The 16477-nt window shown below is 44.0% G+C and overlaps 2 protein-coding genes and 1 long non-coding RNA gene across 3 annotated transcripts in view; 1 reads left to right on the top strand and 2 right to left on the bottom strand.

Moving 5' to 3' along the window:
• The window catches only part of LOC310758748 (uncharacterized protein), a 299601-nt gene extending 299101 nt beyond the window's left edge, over positions 1-500 (bottom strand). The window contains exon 1 of the mRNA XM_083605669.1: positions 362-500. Coding sequence (XP_083461795.1) covers positions 362-447 — 86 coding nt within the window. The 5' untranslated portion in view covers positions 448-500. The remainder of the gene's footprint in view (positions 1-361) is intronic.
• The window catches only part of LOC310758750 (uncharacterized protein), a 135211-nt gene extending 134391 nt beyond the window's left edge, over positions 1-820 (top strand). The window contains exon 4 of the mRNA XM_083605680.1: positions 595-820. Coding sequence (XP_083461806.1) covers positions 595-605 — 11 coding nt within the window. The 3' untranslated portion in view covers positions 606-820. The remainder of the gene's footprint in view (positions 1-594) is intronic.
• Positions 821-7023: 6203 nt separating this feature from the next.
• LOC310758772 lies at positions 7024-12097 on the bottom strand. Its single transcript, XR_014545880.1, has 3 exons — positions 11939-12097; positions 8292-8408; positions 7024-7334 (listed from the first exon to the last, which is right to left on the bottom strand). It is a non-coding gene; the product is annotated as an uncharacterized lncRNA (long non-coding RNA).
• Between the last annotated feature and the right edge of the window lie 4380 nt (positions 12098-16477).

A 16477-nucleotide genomic window follows, 5' to 3' on the forward strand; every position in this document is an offset into this window, starting at 1 on the left:
TCCCACCTTTTTCTCCATGGAGCTCAAGATGGCTTCTAATTTAATCCTCACATCAACCCTGCAAGGTAGACCAGGCTGAGAGTGAGTGACTGGCCCAAGGCCACCAAGGAGCTTCATGATGATTTGAAGGCTGGTCTCCCACTTCCTAGTCTAGGACCTCAGGCTCTCATACTTGAAAGTGCCATTCCAATGCTCAAAACAAAACAGACATCAAATTAATGTTTCTTTTTGCACAGGAAGTCCTCTCAAATAATGACAATTTACTTCTCTATCTTTTGCACGGACAAACCTCCGGACTTTAGATCCTTGGAAGGACTCTGGGGAAGTAAGTCATATCCATTGAGTTGGTGTTCCCTCTTACTTGTGAATGCTTGCTCCTTTATAATCCTGATTTCCTGATCTACACTCTACATCTTCACTGGAGGAAGCAGAAACAGGGCTTTGCATGTGCTAAAGAAAATAGTTACCAATGAGTTTATGGATCAGAGTAGCTGATAATATACTCAGTGAGGATTAGCCAGCCGTCTGCTGCTGGTGAAAGAACGCAAATGTCATTTGGCAACAAAGAGTCCCATTTCATTCTGCACTTTTCAGACCTCACCTGAAGTACAAAAATACATCATAATAACCAGTAAAATCAGAGCTAGAAACCGCATGGTCCACAAGGACTTGAACCAGGGGTGCCATCATTATGGAGAATACGAGAAAGCCAAACATGGTGAAAGTTATTGCTGCATTTTAGAAATATTTGGGAAATGAATAGCTATTTAAAAAGCAACTGCAATCCTAGGCTGCAGATGAGAAACAATTTAATAGATCCATTCTTTCTTTCTTTTTAAAAGATATTTATTAGGGTTTTACAAAAAACAGAGATTTACAGAATAAAAAGAAAACAAAGAAAAATACAAAAAATACAAAGATACATAGAAGAGAAAAAAAGAAAATACAAAATACAAAAAGCGAATCCATTTTTTGATATCTTTAAGCTCATTTGCTTGTTTCCTTGACCTCCTCACACCTCCCCTTTTTGTATTCCCATTTACATAATCAATTCAGCAAATCCTTACCCTCTTTCATTTATCTTAACTCTATATCATAACATATTATAACTCTATATTTTCATCCATTTATCAATTCATTTTTGCATATTCTTATTAACTTTTGTTGCTGAATACCACTTATTGCCAATCCAAACATAATTTTAACATTCATTAATTTTACAATTTTTCTGAAGATAGTCTTTAAATTTCTTCCAGTCTTCCTCCACCACCTCTTCTCCCAAGTCTCGGATTCTGCCAGTCATTTCCGCCAATTCCATATAGTCCATCATCTTCATCTGCCACTCTTCCAAGGTGGGTAGGTCTTGTGTCTTCCAATACTTTGCAATAAGTATTCTTGCTGCTGTTGTTGCATACATAAAGTTCTATCCTTCTTTGGTACCAATTGGCCGACTATGCCCAAGAGAAAGGCCTCTGGCTTCTTCAGGAAGGTATATTTAAATACTTTTTTCATTTCATTATATATCATCTCCCAGAAAGCCTTAATCTTTGGGCATGTCCACCAAAGATGAAAAAAAGTACCTTCATTTTCTTTACATTTCCAACATTTATTATCGGGCAAATGATAGATTTTTGCAAGCTTGACTGGTGTCATGTACCACCTGTATATCATTTTCATAATATTCTCTCTTAGGGCATTACATGCCGTAAATTTCATACCGGTGGTCCACAACTGTTCCCAGTCAGCAAACATGATATTATGACTGATATCCTGTGCCCATTTAATCATTGCAGATTTAACCGTTTCATCCTGCGTATTCCATTTTAACAGCAAGTTATACATTCTTGAAAGTATCTTAGTTTTGGGATCTAACAGTTCTGTTTCCAATTTTGATTTTTCCACCTGAAAGCCAATTTTTTTGTCCAAATTATAGGCCTCTCTTATTTGATAATAATGAAGCCAATCTCGCACTTTATCTTTTAATTTCTCAAAACTCTGCAATTTCAATTTGTCTCCTTCTTGTTCCAATATTTCCCAATATTTCGGCCATTTGGCCTCCATATTGAGCTTTTTCTGTGCCTTCGCTTCCATTGGTGACAACCACCTTGGGGTTTTGTTTTCCAATAAGTCTTTGTATCTTATCCAGACATTGAACAATGCTTTCCTGACAATATGGTTTTTAAATGCTTTATGTGCTTTAACCTTGTCGTACCACAAATATGCATGCCACCCAAAAACATTATTAAAACCTTCCAAATCCAAAATGTCTGTGTTCTCAAGAAGCAGCCAGTCTTTCAACCAGCAGAATGCTGCTGATTCATAGTAAAGTTTAAGGTCTGGCAGGGCAAATCCGCCTCTTTCCTTTGCATCAGTTAATATTTTAAATTTTATTCTGGCTTCTTGCCCTGCCAAACAAATCTAGAAATGTCTCTCTGCCACTTCTTGAAACAGTCCATTTTGTCCAAAATTTGCAATGATTGAAACAAAAATAACATTCTTGGCAGTACATTCATCTTTATAACAGCAATTCGACCTAACAAGGAAAGCTTCAAATTTGACCATATTTCTAGATCCTTTTTCACTTCTGACCAACATTTCTCATAATTATCTTTAAATAAATTTAAGTTCTTAGCGGTCATATTAACCCCCAGGTATTTTACTTTCTTAACCAATGTTAAACCTGTCTCCTTCTGAAACCTCTCTTTCTCAATCGGTGTTAAGTTTTTCTCAAGAACCTTAGTTTTTAACTTGTTCAACTTAAATCCTGCCACATGACCAAATTCTTGAATCAGTTCTAATACTCTTTTAGTACTAGATTCTGGCTCCTGTAGCGTCAGTACTAAGTCATCTGCAAAAGCTTTCAATTTGTACTGTTTGGCTCCAACCTGTATACCTTTAATCAAACGGTCCCTTCTGATCATATTTAGCAAAACCTCCAGGACCGAAATAAAGAGCAATGGGGAAATTGGGCAGCCTTGTCGTGTCCCTTTCTCTATCTTAAATTCCTCTGTCACCACATTGTTAACAATTATGGCTTAATATGACCCAACTCCAGTGGAAGTGCATCATATCTGCCCAAGATCCCTCTTGACAGGAGTCCTCGTCCCCGAGTCCCAGGAGCAGATAACTGCAGCCATTGCTTTCCATGCACCCAGGCAGAGCTTGGGTTTCGTTGCCAAGTTAGTTATGTAAACACAGGTGGGATAGGCTGAACTCAACCCAGACTGGAGCCCTGACCTAAATGGAGCTGATTATTAAGGAGCCACTGCTTTGTGGGTGCCCATAGGTCATTGAGAAAGAAATTAGCAGTGGGAAGGAGAAACTATGGTAGGAAACCATTTTGGGGACAGTGAAATGAACTGAGGAAAGGGTGTGGATTTGTGGGTGTGGGTGTGATAGCGAGATAGTGTCAGTAGCTCCCATGAATGGGCTCACCTCATCCCAATGCTGCTTATAATTTAATCACCATCTTCCTTTGGATTCAACCCACACAGAATAAATCAGGGATTGTAGGAATTGCAATTCATGTATGATGGGAATTATAGTCCAACAATGATCAGAGGGTCACAGGGAGACTGCATATCCATCAGCAGTTGTGATTTGACCTGGACATCCCAGAATTACAGAAGTTATCCCACCTTCTGATAGGATGTCAAATGTATGTTTCAACATCTCTTTGGCTCTGCAGCACTGTAAGTAAAGACAACCTTATTGTTTCATCCAAAGAAGACTTCTGCCTTAGAGCACTTTCCCTTCAGCAGAGATCTTGGAGAAAATTTTAGGCATGAGGTTCCCTTACCTGAACTTTGTTCTGGTCTTTGCAATTGCAGTTGAACTGAACAGTCCAACCAAAAGAGGTTGCATCAAACTGCATTACAGTCAAGCTGTTACCCAAAATTCCACTTCCTTTTTATCCAGGTGCTGTGAATTTGGCAGCAGCTTTTGTGAGATGACAGGAAATCTATTAATTGATATGGAAAGAAAACAGCATGAGAAAAGTTGTCCTTCAGGTAAAACTTAGGAAGCTCTCCAAGATAAATAAGTTGCTTAGGCAATTTATTTTGGCACAACAACACTATAAGTAAAGAGAACCTCCTTTTTCCATCCAAACTCCACTTCCTTCTGCCTTAGAGCACCTTCCCTTTGGTAGAGATCTCAGAGGAAACTCCAGCCCTGAAATTCCTCTACCTGAGCTTTGCTTTGGTCTTCATCCTCTTCCCCATTGTTGCAAGTAAGAGCAGTTCAAGCTCAGTGGGGGAGCATCTGCTGCAAAAGCAGGAGGTCTCAGATTCAATCCCAGCTATTTCCCCGGATGGAAACCCTGAAGAACTGCTGCCTTTCAGAGTAGACGACACAGCGGAGACTGTTGTGACTTTTAGAAATATGACTTATTCACACATTTACAAACTGAGCCTCTCCTAGAGTCTTCCCACCTCCTTCCCAAAGCCTAGTTAGCACTGTCCCAGATGTAGGAAGGAGATGGGAGAGCCATAGGACCCTGGCGGAGCCCTCACGCCTCCTTCCCAATGCCTGGTGCCCTGCTTACCCAAAGCAAGCACTTAGAATCATAGCATTGTAGAGTCGGTCATCTACTCCAGCCCCCTGAAAGGCTTTGGGTAGGAGGTGGGAAGATGCCCCTTGGCTTAGTGACCTGTGTGTGGGAACTGGTCACACTGCCCTAAATCTTCCTCTGGACTCAGCTACATTAGTTTTAAATGCAATATAACACTGGGACACCATATGGCGCTGTAGAGTTCCGTCTTTCATCAACTTGATTTCCCATTACACATTTTCTTGAATCCTGAGCACAATAGCAGGAATTTCAGTGAAGTTGGGACACAGGCAAACCTGTTTTGCTCCATTGTTCCGTTACATCATAATGATAAAAATAATAATGATAATAATTTTGTTATTTGGACACCACTCACCTTACTGGGTTGCCACAGCCACTCTGGGCGGCTACCAGCATGTACAGAAACATATTGAAGCATCAACACCTCTTAACTGCTGCCAGAATCCTCTTCCAAAATCCAGGGAAGAAACAAGAACAACAACCATGAGGGAATGAATAGCTAAAATCTGGGCCGTACATGGTGAGAATAAGAGAGGGCAGACAAGGAAATGTCTTTGCCAAGAAATAAAGTCTTTTTAGAAGGTACTGAAGTAAGAAGGCATAGGAGAGTATAAAGCCATTTTTGTTACTTGGAACCTTTCGATATTATTATTATCATTTGTGTTTGGAATTCATATGGAAATGTGGTCCTATTGTTTAATTCTAGATGTGCTGGTCCCGTGGGTTACCCGAGAGGTGAGGTCCAAGTCCAGTCGTAGTCAAAGGTGCAATGTGGAGGCAGTCCGTAGAAGCTGAAGCTGGGTGCAGGGCAGGGAGTTGGGTGAAGTCAGGAACAGGCTTGCAAGCAGGGAGCCAGTGCTGGTCAGGAGCTCAGGCAGGAAAGCAGGACAGGGTTCAGGGAGGAACTAGGAACCAACAATGTTGCTCCCGCAACTTGAGACTGGGGCTGGCCGGCTTTTATCTGCCCCGAGGCATAGGGCAGCCCCGATCCTCTGGTAACTCACCTCTCCTGGCCTGGAGGCGAGCACTCCTCCTGCGGGAACTTAGTTCCCTCCGCCTCTCTGCCCTGAGCTCAGGAGAGGCTGGAGGGTTACCGGACCCAGAGGCAACCTCAGCTTACTCTGACGGGGCTGAGAGTAGAGCACCTGCAGGCAATGGGTCCTCCATCACCTCAGGAGCCAGAGCAGACTCAGCTGATGCCTGCACCTGAGGATCCAGCACAGGTGAGGACCCTTCAGGCTCATGCCCCAGCCCCGGCTCAGCTGGTCTGGAGGCGGGGAATCTTGTGCAGGCTGGGATCCTTCAGGTTCAGCGTCTGAGTCCAAATCCCAGGCCATCATACTAGATATATTTTTTTACTTGTATTTTATTTTGATTGGCATCTGTGATTATACGTTGTCTTGTTATTGTCAGGCTGCTGCCAGCAACTCCCAGCCGGTTGCCAGGAACATACAAAGACAAGGAAATGTTTCTTACCGTCCTTTTATAATTCAGTAATTACAGAGAGAGATGATAGAACCCAGCATCTTGGATAATGGTGTTGTCCCGAGTGAATCTCCACCCTCTTCCCCTGTCTCTCCCACTTCCTCATTCATCACTGCTACAGGTGCTGCTAAGCGCCATCTGTCTTTGAGCTCTTTGCTCTCCTACTTTCAAGGCTTGCCAGGTTCTGGGAGGGGGAGGTCTGGAATGCTTTCTAAAGACACTATGTCCATCAGCTGTTGCCCCCCCTAGTGCTTCGTCCTCCTCATCTCCCATTATTTCCCAACTCCCCCCCCCCATCTGCCTCTGAGCTGTGACCTCCCTCAAGACCCTGTTGTAAATCTAAACTATCTTCCACTTCCTCCTCCCTGGAAGGGTCAAGCTGAGGAGGCTGTCTCCACCATTCCTCCTCTGCCCAGTCCCTGACAGTTATGAATTAATGTGTATGAATGAAAGTTTAAAAGAATGAAAGACCCAGATGATGATTGAACCTGGGATCTTGATCACTAGGCAGGTTCTTCAGTTCCTCCCCACCCCTCCACTCACTGGAACCACTCTGAGTCCCTTCTCTCGTTCACAGAAATTCCCACCCCTCAAAAAAAATTCTGAGTCCTACTCAGAGTAGACCCATGGAAAGAAAGAAATAAACCTAATGCAGCCACGTCCATTAACTTCAATAGCACTAAATGCCACCCTCAATTATTTGTGGCCACCCACAAGGCAATGGCTCCTTAAAAATCAGCTTCAATTCAGTCATGCTTTCAGTCTGGGTTGAGTTCAGCCTGTCCCACCCATGTTCCCATAACCTGTGTACATGAAAAGCACTGGCTGCAATTATCTGTTCCTGAGACTACTTGATGAGGACTTCAGTCAAGAGGGATTTTCAGCAGATAAGATGTTCTTTCATTGGAGGTGGGTCATATTTAGCAGTAGACTTTTTAAAAAAAAAATCACACACACACAAAAACTTTCTATTTCAACTTTGTGAAATTATTTTGTTTTTATTCATCTGAGCAGACTGATATTTATTTCATTGCCTGCTTTCACAAATGAACTGATCAGGCCCACTTCCACAAGCAAAGATCCAGAAGAATTGTCGTAACCATTGGACGTTCACACACACGGATGTGGGCTGCTCACTGGTGTCACTCGGGGGCACAGCATTTTGCATTGATGCCACAGTTAGCCGGAAGACTTTTACCAGACGGACAGGGTTCATTTAGTCCCACTTGGCAGAACCCTCCCAGTCTATCGCACTGGGGTGTTGTCGGTGGTTTGTCTGCAACAAAGAAACAATGAAATCTATCATTGATGGCCCTAAAGTCAGGTTCCTCACCTTCAGAAGATGTGTAGAATTGTAGAGTTTGAAGGGTTCGAAATAACATCTAGCCCTACCCCAGTGTCTCTATTTTCCAGGGACATCCCTGATTTAAAGAAGCCATCCTGGTTTCTGATTTGATCCCAGAATATCCCACTTTTCCTTAGGACGTCCCTATTTTCATTGGATAAATGTTGGAGCATATGGAGTTATCCAGCACCCAAGTCGTCTGAAGTTTTTATAATATTTAATGTTTTATTATGTGTATATCTGTCTATCTATCTATCCATCTATACACCTTTCCACCAGAGCGATACCTATTTATTTACTTGCACTTTGAAGAGCCTTTGAACTGCTAGGTTGGCAGGAGCAGGGACCGAGCAACGGGAGCTCACCCCGTCGCGGGGATTCGAACCACCGACCCTCTGATCGGCAAGCCCTAGGCTCTGTGGTTGAGACCACAGTGCCACCCGCATGGGTAGACCAGTTTAAAAAGTCCAGGACACCAATTTTCATGGCCTTCTAGTGACTATGGTGGGTCATTTGCCAGAATTAATGTATTTAGCTTTAACTCTGGAAGTGTGTACTCAATTCTGATATAACTAAGCCTCATGGAGAAAAATACACATCAGAAGGCTCAGTTTGGTCACTAGATGCAGAACCTAGAACTGCAGCTTGAGAACCGAATCATACTTTGTATTGCTAAGAATTCGGTTAGTATGTCCTGAGAATAGTATCAGCTACTCTGATTTATAAAGTGATTGATCACTGTTTCCTTTAGCACAAGCAAAGCCTTGCTTCTGCTTCCTCCAACGAAGATCTAGAGCGTAGATCAGGAAATCAGAATGAAAAAGCAGGATTAAAAATGAACAAACATTCCCCCTTGTTAGCATGACCAACTCGTTGGGTTTCACTTACTCTTGCAGCAGTTTCCATTAATGCCACACATGGCTGGAATATAACCATAGGGACATTTCAGAGTTAGTGGCACCTGACAATATCCTCCCAGTTCTTCGCAGCTTTTGGCAGGTTGCCCTGTCAAAAGAGAGGGACATAAATTGTCATTATTTGAAAAGACTTCTTGTACAAAAAAGGGGGGGGACATTAATTGGTTGACAACATTTTGTTTTGAGCATTGGAATAGCACTGTCAAGTATGAGACCCAGGCTGATTTGGTGGTTAGCGTGTCAGACTAGGGCCTTGGAGACAAGGGTTCAAATCCTCACTCAGACATAAGGCTCACTGGGTGGCCTTGTCATTCACAGCCTGATCTAAGTCACAGGGTTTCTTCAAGGAAGGGGCTGGGCCCCCCAAAAAAGTTTGGCAGCGGCCATGAGCACACACGTGTCATGTGGCCCTGGACCACCTCAGTCATGGGGGCAAGGCAGCATGCCAAACTGATTCTATACATCTTGTTAGGGAATCATTCTGCCAGAAACAAGTAGAAGGTTCTAGAAGGTTCCAGACCTTTCCTTTGTATATGGGAGTGGCACTCTGAGCTTAATTAGCATCAGCTGGAAGTGCCAATAAAAAGAAGACCACTTGGATTGGGTTTTGCAGTTGCCTGACAGCAGACGTCTGTCCAAAGAGTGATGTCTGTAAAAGCTGCTGATGGACTGTTCCTGTAATTTACAATGTACTTGAGATTAGAGTGGCTTTGTTTGAAAGTGCGCTGTTAATTGCTGTTTGTTTTAACAGTTGGATAATACCCTCTGCTTTAGTAATGCTTGTACCCGGTCGGGGGATACAATCACTTTACCAAGACTTCACAGAGTTTAGTGAGTCATCTTTCAAACAACTTTTGTTATTGTCCACAGCTTCCGGGGAGAAGATTACTCTGCTAAACAATTGAAAGAGGTTTTACCTACGCTAAGCGTACCAGACGTCCCCGTTTCCCGGGGACAGTCCCCGGATTTACACATCAGTCCCCATACAAAATCCATAGAAGTTGAAAAGTGTCCCTGGATTCATTGAAAGAAATCGGGTAACCTTATGTAAAGAAAAAGAAGGTACTTTGTATCATATGTGGTGGGAATGTAGAGAAGTTAAAAAATTCTGGGAGATGATATATAATGAGTTGAAAAAGATGTTTAAAATGATATTTGTAAAAAACAACAACCCAGAAGCATTTTGTTAGGGATTTTAGGACGAGATCAGCCAAGAAAAACAAATAACTTATTTATGTATGCTGCAACAGCGGCAAGAGTCTTGTTAGCACAAAGATGGAAGAATGAGGAAATCCCAACAAAAGAACAATGGCAAGAAAACTGATGAGCTATGCGGAATGGGCAAAGTTTACATATAAACTATGTGAGAAGGACAACAGTGACTTCAAGGAAGAATGGGAACTTTTTACATACTACTTAAAAAGACCCCACAGGGTTCTGTCTTGGGCCCGGTCTTATTCAACATCTTTATCAATGACTTGGATGATGGACTCAAGGGCATCCTGATCAAATTTGCAGATGACACCAAACTGGGAGGGGTGGCTAACACCCCAGAGGACAGGATCACACTTCAAAACGACCTTGACAGATTAGAGAACTGAGCCAAAACAAACAAGATGAATTTTAACAGGGAGAAATGTAAAATATTGCACTTGGGCAAAAAAAATGAGAGGCACAAATACAAGATGGGTGACACCGGGCTTGAGAGCAGTACATGTGAAAAGGATCTAGGAGTCTTGGTTGAGCACAAACTTGACATGAGCCAACAGTGTGACGCGGCAGCTAAAAAAGCCAATGCAATTCTGGGCTGCATCAATAGGAGTATAGCATCTAGATCAAGGGAAGTAATAGTGCCACTGTATTCTGCTCTGGTCAGACCTCACCTGGAGTACTGTGTCCAGTTCTGGGCACCACAGTTCAAGAAGGACACTGATAAACTGGAACGTGTCCAGAGGAGGGCAACCAAAATGGTCAAAGGCCTGGAAACAATGCCTTATGAGGAACGGCTAAGGGAGCTGGGCATGTTTAGCCTGGAGAAGAGGAGGTTAAGGGGTGATATGATAGCCATGTTCAAATATATAAAAGGATGTCACATAGAGGAGGGAGAAAGGTTGTTTTCTGCTGCTCCAGAGAAGCGGACACGGAGCAATGGATCCAAACTACAAGAAAGAAGATTCCAGCTAAACATTAGGAAGAACTTCCTGACAATAAGAGCTGTTCGAGAGTGGAATTTGCTGCCAAGGAGTGTGGTGGAGTCTTCTTCTTTGGAGGTCTTTAAGCAGAGGCTTGACAACCATATGTCAGGAGTGCTCTGATGGTGTTTCCTGCTTGGCAGGGGGTTGGACTCGATGGCCCTTGTGATCTCTTCCAACTCTATGATTCTATGATTCTAAGACAACAAAATGATTTGGACTCCTTGGCAGGCTTTGAATAAACACCCACGAATTTATTAGTAGAACATATGATGGATAAGGTAACGATATGTACAATTCTACAATATGCAGAGAAAAATATGTATAAACAAATCAGAGAGGGGAGCTGAGGGAAGTCTCGGGGGGGGGGAGAGGGAGGGAGGGGAATAAAAAGGGGGGTGTAATTGGTTATGTTGATTGATAATTTGTCTTGCTAACAGTTTTCAATAAAAATCTATTTAAAAAAAAAGAAAAACTGGTAACCTTAACCTACACACAAGTATTTGTGCAGGGAAAGTGTGTGGATGGTAACCTTTTAGATCTGTCCACAGGGGCATAGTCTCTCTGAAAGTGATTTTTTCTGGAATCTCCTCTGTAGTACTGCTGATAGGAGCACATTCAGTCTCGCTAGGATGTGCACCCTGCATTGATCTGGGTGAATCAGGTGGCAGAGATAAGGCAGACAACTCTCCCTCTCTGGCTTCTGCCTGCAGCCTGCATATTCTTCAGCTCACATCCAACTGTGCTGGCTACTGCCTTTCTCGCTACCAGCCAGGTGAGGAGGGGCAAAGGCCCAACCATTTGCCCAGAGAGCACCATCACTTCTTTGGTTACACTCATTGGGTCTTTAGGTGGCAGCTATGGTGGTCATTCTCCCACAAAGAAGCTTGTCTGGCTAGTTCAGCAATGAAATCCTCCATTAGATTTCTACCCTTGCTGAATCCAGCAATCAGAAAGGACTTGGGCAACATGCACACTAACCCCTCCAAACTCACAACAATATATCTGTATCTGAAGAAGTGTGCATGCACACGAAAGCTTATACCCAGAACAAACTTAGTTGGTCCCTAAGGTGCTATTTCAACTGTGTCAGACCAACACTGCTACCTGCCTGAACAATATAAGTGACCACGATGGAACCTGGAGTGTGCCTCTGTCTGTAACGTTGCTGCTTTCACAAAAGCCGTCTATTCAAATACGGTTTTATTATGAAATGCTTTCCTTCTTCACCACCCCTATTTCGGCAGCCACACAGGATAGGAAGCTCTCTTATACGCAGTCACACTAGTTCAGAATTGTCTACACTGAGAGGCAGCAGATCTCCAGGGTCTCTGGTGGGGGGGAAACCCAGCACTTTGCAGAAACACCTGCAGTTTGAACCTGATACTCCCCCATCCCCACCCCCGAGCTTGAGCTGTCCTCTTACCTGCAACAACGTGGAAGAGGATGAAGACCAGAGCAAAGCTCAGGTAGAGGAACCTCATGGCTGGAGTTGTGTCTCAGATCTTTGCCCAAGGGAAGACGCTCTAAGGCAGAAGGAAGTCGAGTTTGGATGGAACAAGGAGGTTCTCTTTACTTATAGTGTTGCAGTGCAACATCAAAGAGATGTTGAAACATACATTTGCTCATCTGGGTGGGGAAAGCTGCAAACAGGTTTTTCCAGTAACTCAGCATCTGAACCCTCCAGGCCCTTTTCTCTTAACTCATCCTAAGCTATTTATTTCTCTTCCTAAGATTTACCCGCAGAGCCACCTTTAATCTGTCCTGTGCTCCAGGCCCTGCTGTTTTATTTCCATAACAATTAGCAGATTTCCTGTAATCTCAACTTCACAACACCTAAATGGAAAGGAAGTGAAATAGTTTTGCTGTAATGCAGTTTGATGCAACCTCTTGTGGTTGGACTGCAATTGCAATACCTACCAAGAAAGAAACTTTTCAGTGTGCTTTTCTCCTGATCTGCACATTTTATGCTTGTTTTTTGTGATGCACAAGGTTTTATGTACACTTTCTCTATTATGCGTTTTTTTATGAAAAATAAAATAGTGGTTTTATTCCATCATCCATAAGAAGATTTCACCATCACTGAAATATTGCCAAATCTGACCCTCAGTCTGAAGGTACATTGTGGCTTTTAGAAATATGATTTATTCACCTATTTACAACTTAAGTCTGTATGGAGGGGGTCCAGAACTCACAGCATGGCCCAGAAAAAGGTGGTCAATGCAGTACTCACTATAGAACACAATTAAAAACTGCATGCTAAGAAACATGGTCTTTGCTTGTTTGATTCTGTATTCATTGGTGTTACGACCACAGCAAACTAGGGCAAGTTCTTAAAGAAATGGGTGTGCCTGATCACCTCATCTCTCTCCTGAGAAATCTCTATGTGGGACAAGAAGCTACACTTAGAACTGGATATGGAACAACTAATTGGTTCAAAATTGGGAAAGGAGTATGACAAGGCTGTATATTATCTCCCTGCTTATTTCACTTATATGCAAAATTTATCATGCAAAACGCTGGGCTGGATGAATCCCAAGCCGGAATTAAGATGGCTGGAAGAAATATCAACAACCTCAGATATGCAGATGACACAACCTTGATGGCAGAAAGTGAGGAGGAATTAAAGAACCTTTTAATGAGGATGAAAGAGGAGAGTGCTAAAATATGGTATGAAGCTCAACATCAAAAAAACTAAGATCATGGCCACTGGACCCATCACCTCCTGGCAAACACAAGAGGAAGAAATGGAGGCAGTGAGAGATTTTACTTTCTTGGGCTCCATGATCACTGCAGATGGTGACAGCAGTCACGAAATTAAAAGACGCCTGCTTTCTGGGAGAAAAGCAATAAAAAACCTAGACAGCATCCTAAAAAGCAGAGACATCACCTTGCCAACAAAGGCCCGTGAAGTTAAAGCTATGGTTTTCCCCGTAGTGATGTATGGAAATGAGAGCTGGACCATAAAGAAGGCTGATCACCGAAGAATTAATGCTTTTGACTTATGGTGATGGAGGAGACTCTTGAGAGTCCCATGGACTGCCAGAAGATCAAACCTACAGTGGTGCCTCGCAAGACGAAATTAATTCGTTCCGCGAGTCTTTTCGTCTTGCGATGTTTTTCGTCTTGCGAAGCACGGTCCGTCGCAACTGCGCCTCTTCAAGCGGCTTTAAGAAAAAAGGGGACAAACTCGCAAGACGTTTTCGTCTTGCGAAGCAAACCCATAGGGAAAATCGTCTTGCGAAGCATCGCAAAAAACGAAAAACCCTTTCGTCTTGCGCGTTTTTCGTCTTGCGAGGCATTCGTCTTGCGAGGTACCACTGTATCTATTGTTAAGGAAATCAGCCCTGAGTGCTCACTGGAAGGACAGATCGTGAAGCTGAGGCTCCAATACTTTGGCCACCTCATAAGAAGAGAAGACTCCCTGGAAAAGACCTTGATGTTTGGAAAGATGGAGGGCACAAGGAGAAGGGGACGACAGAGGATGAGATGGTTGGACAGTGTTCTCAAAGCTACAAACATGAGTTTGACCAAACTGCGGGAGGCAGTGGAAGACAGGAGTGCCTGGTGTGCTCTGGTCCATGGGGTCATGAAGAGGCGGACACAACTAAATGACTAAACAACAACAAACAACAACAAGGTTGGCCAAGGCTGGCAATGCTCAGTGGCAAAGGTTTTCCTTTGCTTGTTCTGCAAAGGCTCTTGATCCCCTCCCTCTGTGAACTTAAGAGCATAGGAAGTGCTTTGCTGGAACAAGCCAAGGGCCCATCGAGCTGTATTGTTTTTAACACTTGATTGGAAGCCGCCCAGAGTGGCTGGGGAAACTCAGCCAGATGGGCGGGGTATAAATAAATTATTATTATTATTATTATTATTATTATTATTATTATTATTATTATCCTGTGCATTTGGCCAGCCAGATGCCTGTGAGAAAACCCACAAGCAGAGTACATGCACAGGAGCCCTCTCCCCTCCTGCAACTTCCAGTAATCGGGATTGAGAAGCATCGCTGTCTCCAGCTGTGAAGGCAGTGCAAAGCCATCGTGGCTGCTAGCCTTTGGTAGTCCTCCTCCTCCACCCTCTTTTAAAGCCATCCCAGTTGGTGGCCATCACTGGCAGGGAGTTCCACAGTTTAACCATGAGCTGTGGAATAAGTCTTTTCATTTCTCTGTCCTGAAATTTCCAGCATTCATTGGATGTCCACAAATTCTAGCCTTGTGAGCGAGATGGACTAACTTCCCTTTATCCACCTTCTCCACAGATAGAGGGTCCTCGTTGACCCACAAAGCAATCCCATCACAGCTCGCCCTGCCCCGTCCCAATTCTTCCCCTCATCTAGAGAACTACGACCCAGGATGCAAAGACACACTCACATGCTTTGATATCACACACCCCACGCCACGCCATGCCATGCCACGCCATGCCCTTGGACAGGTTTGAACAGATCAGAGAAATCAGCACCAGGTAAGATTTCCCTGCCAACGTTCCACATTTTCATAAAACCATCCCCGCATGCAGGGGAAGGGAGGTGGCGCAACACAGCCTCTCCTGCCTCATGGCTGCGCTGCATCCTTCATCTTTGCATGAACATCTATGAGGACCAGGAACAATGGTGGCGATTCTCCGCCTTCCCTGCAAGGACAGCTGTTGCCCACTCGGCTTCTGCTCAATTCCACCACAGCAATCCAGAGAGGAAACCCAAGTTTCTCTGGGTTCCTTGTACCTGGCATTGAGAGAGCCCTGGCTGATGGTGTCCCCCTCACCGAGAAGCTCGTCGTCGCTGTGGTAATACATCTCATCCTCTTCTTGCCTGTGTGGATGGGTGGCAACAACAGGAATGGGATTACCCAAGTTTTACCTGTCTCTTTGAGCACTGGAAGGCAGCAGGGATTGGCGATGGCATTAGAGGTTACCGCCCACACAATTCCGCTGCGCTTTTCTGCTTGTGTGGTGGCACCTTGGTTAAAAATGGTGCCTGGTGTGCTCTGGTCCATGGGGTCACGAAGAGTCGGACATGACTAAACGACAACAACAACAACAATGTACTAAGCTTGGATCCTAGAACAATAGGCAAGTAGGATCTTAGAATGCAACAACTGATTGGCTTGCAGCAGCAGCCCAATCAGACCCCAGGAGGATGTTAATCAGCCTATCAGGCTGGTAGGATCCTAGAATGCAACAACTGATTGGCCTACAGTAGCAGCCCAATCAGGCTCCAGGAGGGAAGCAGAATCAGCCAATCAGATGGGACTCATTGTGTAAATAATGTACAGTGGTACCTCAGGATGCGAACAGGATCCGTTCCAGAGCCCCGTTCGCACCCCGAACAGAATGTAAGACGCAACAGCGCATCTGCGCGTGCGCAGGTCACGTTTTGCCGCTTCCGCGCATGCGTGTGACGTCATTTTGACCATCTGCGCATGCGTGAGTGGCGAAACCCGGAAGTAACGCACTCTGTTACTTCCGGGTCACCATGGAGCGCAACCCAAAAGCACTCAACCTGAAGCGTATTTATCCCGAGGTATGACTGTAGGTTATGCCTGAGGTTTGGGGGGAAATTCAATCACTGTTTTACAAGCTGCAATAAAGAGCATGAAATCACCGCAGGACTCTGAGCATATTTCAATTTGCAGGTGTGAGGTGTGTCACTTCATGACTTCCCCTTGCTGTGAGTCTGGAAGGGGACGGTTTATAGAAATAGAACAAACAAACACTTTAAGGTAGTCTGTCAGGATTTTACTCCTCCCGTTGCTGGTTATGTGTCTGTTATGTCACATGTCCATGTTTACTTTCCTAGGCTTCGAAAGTGTGGGAACGGAAGTTGGCCTTATCTCTTCTGCTCTGCTGTGTTGTGTTCCTTTTTCTGTTCTGTTCACTCTTGGAGCTAGAGTGAGAGGACGCGATGAATGTTTGTCCTGTAAATACTGCTTAATAAATGCTTAGAATGAGCACACCAATCTACACT

The sequence above is a fragment of the Podarcis filfolensis genome (genome assembly GCF_964270895.1).
Source record: "Podarcis filfolensis genome assembly, chromosome: 3".
NCBI lineage: Eukaryota > Metazoa > Chordata > Lepidosauria > Squamata > Lacertidae > Podarcis > Podarcis filfolensis.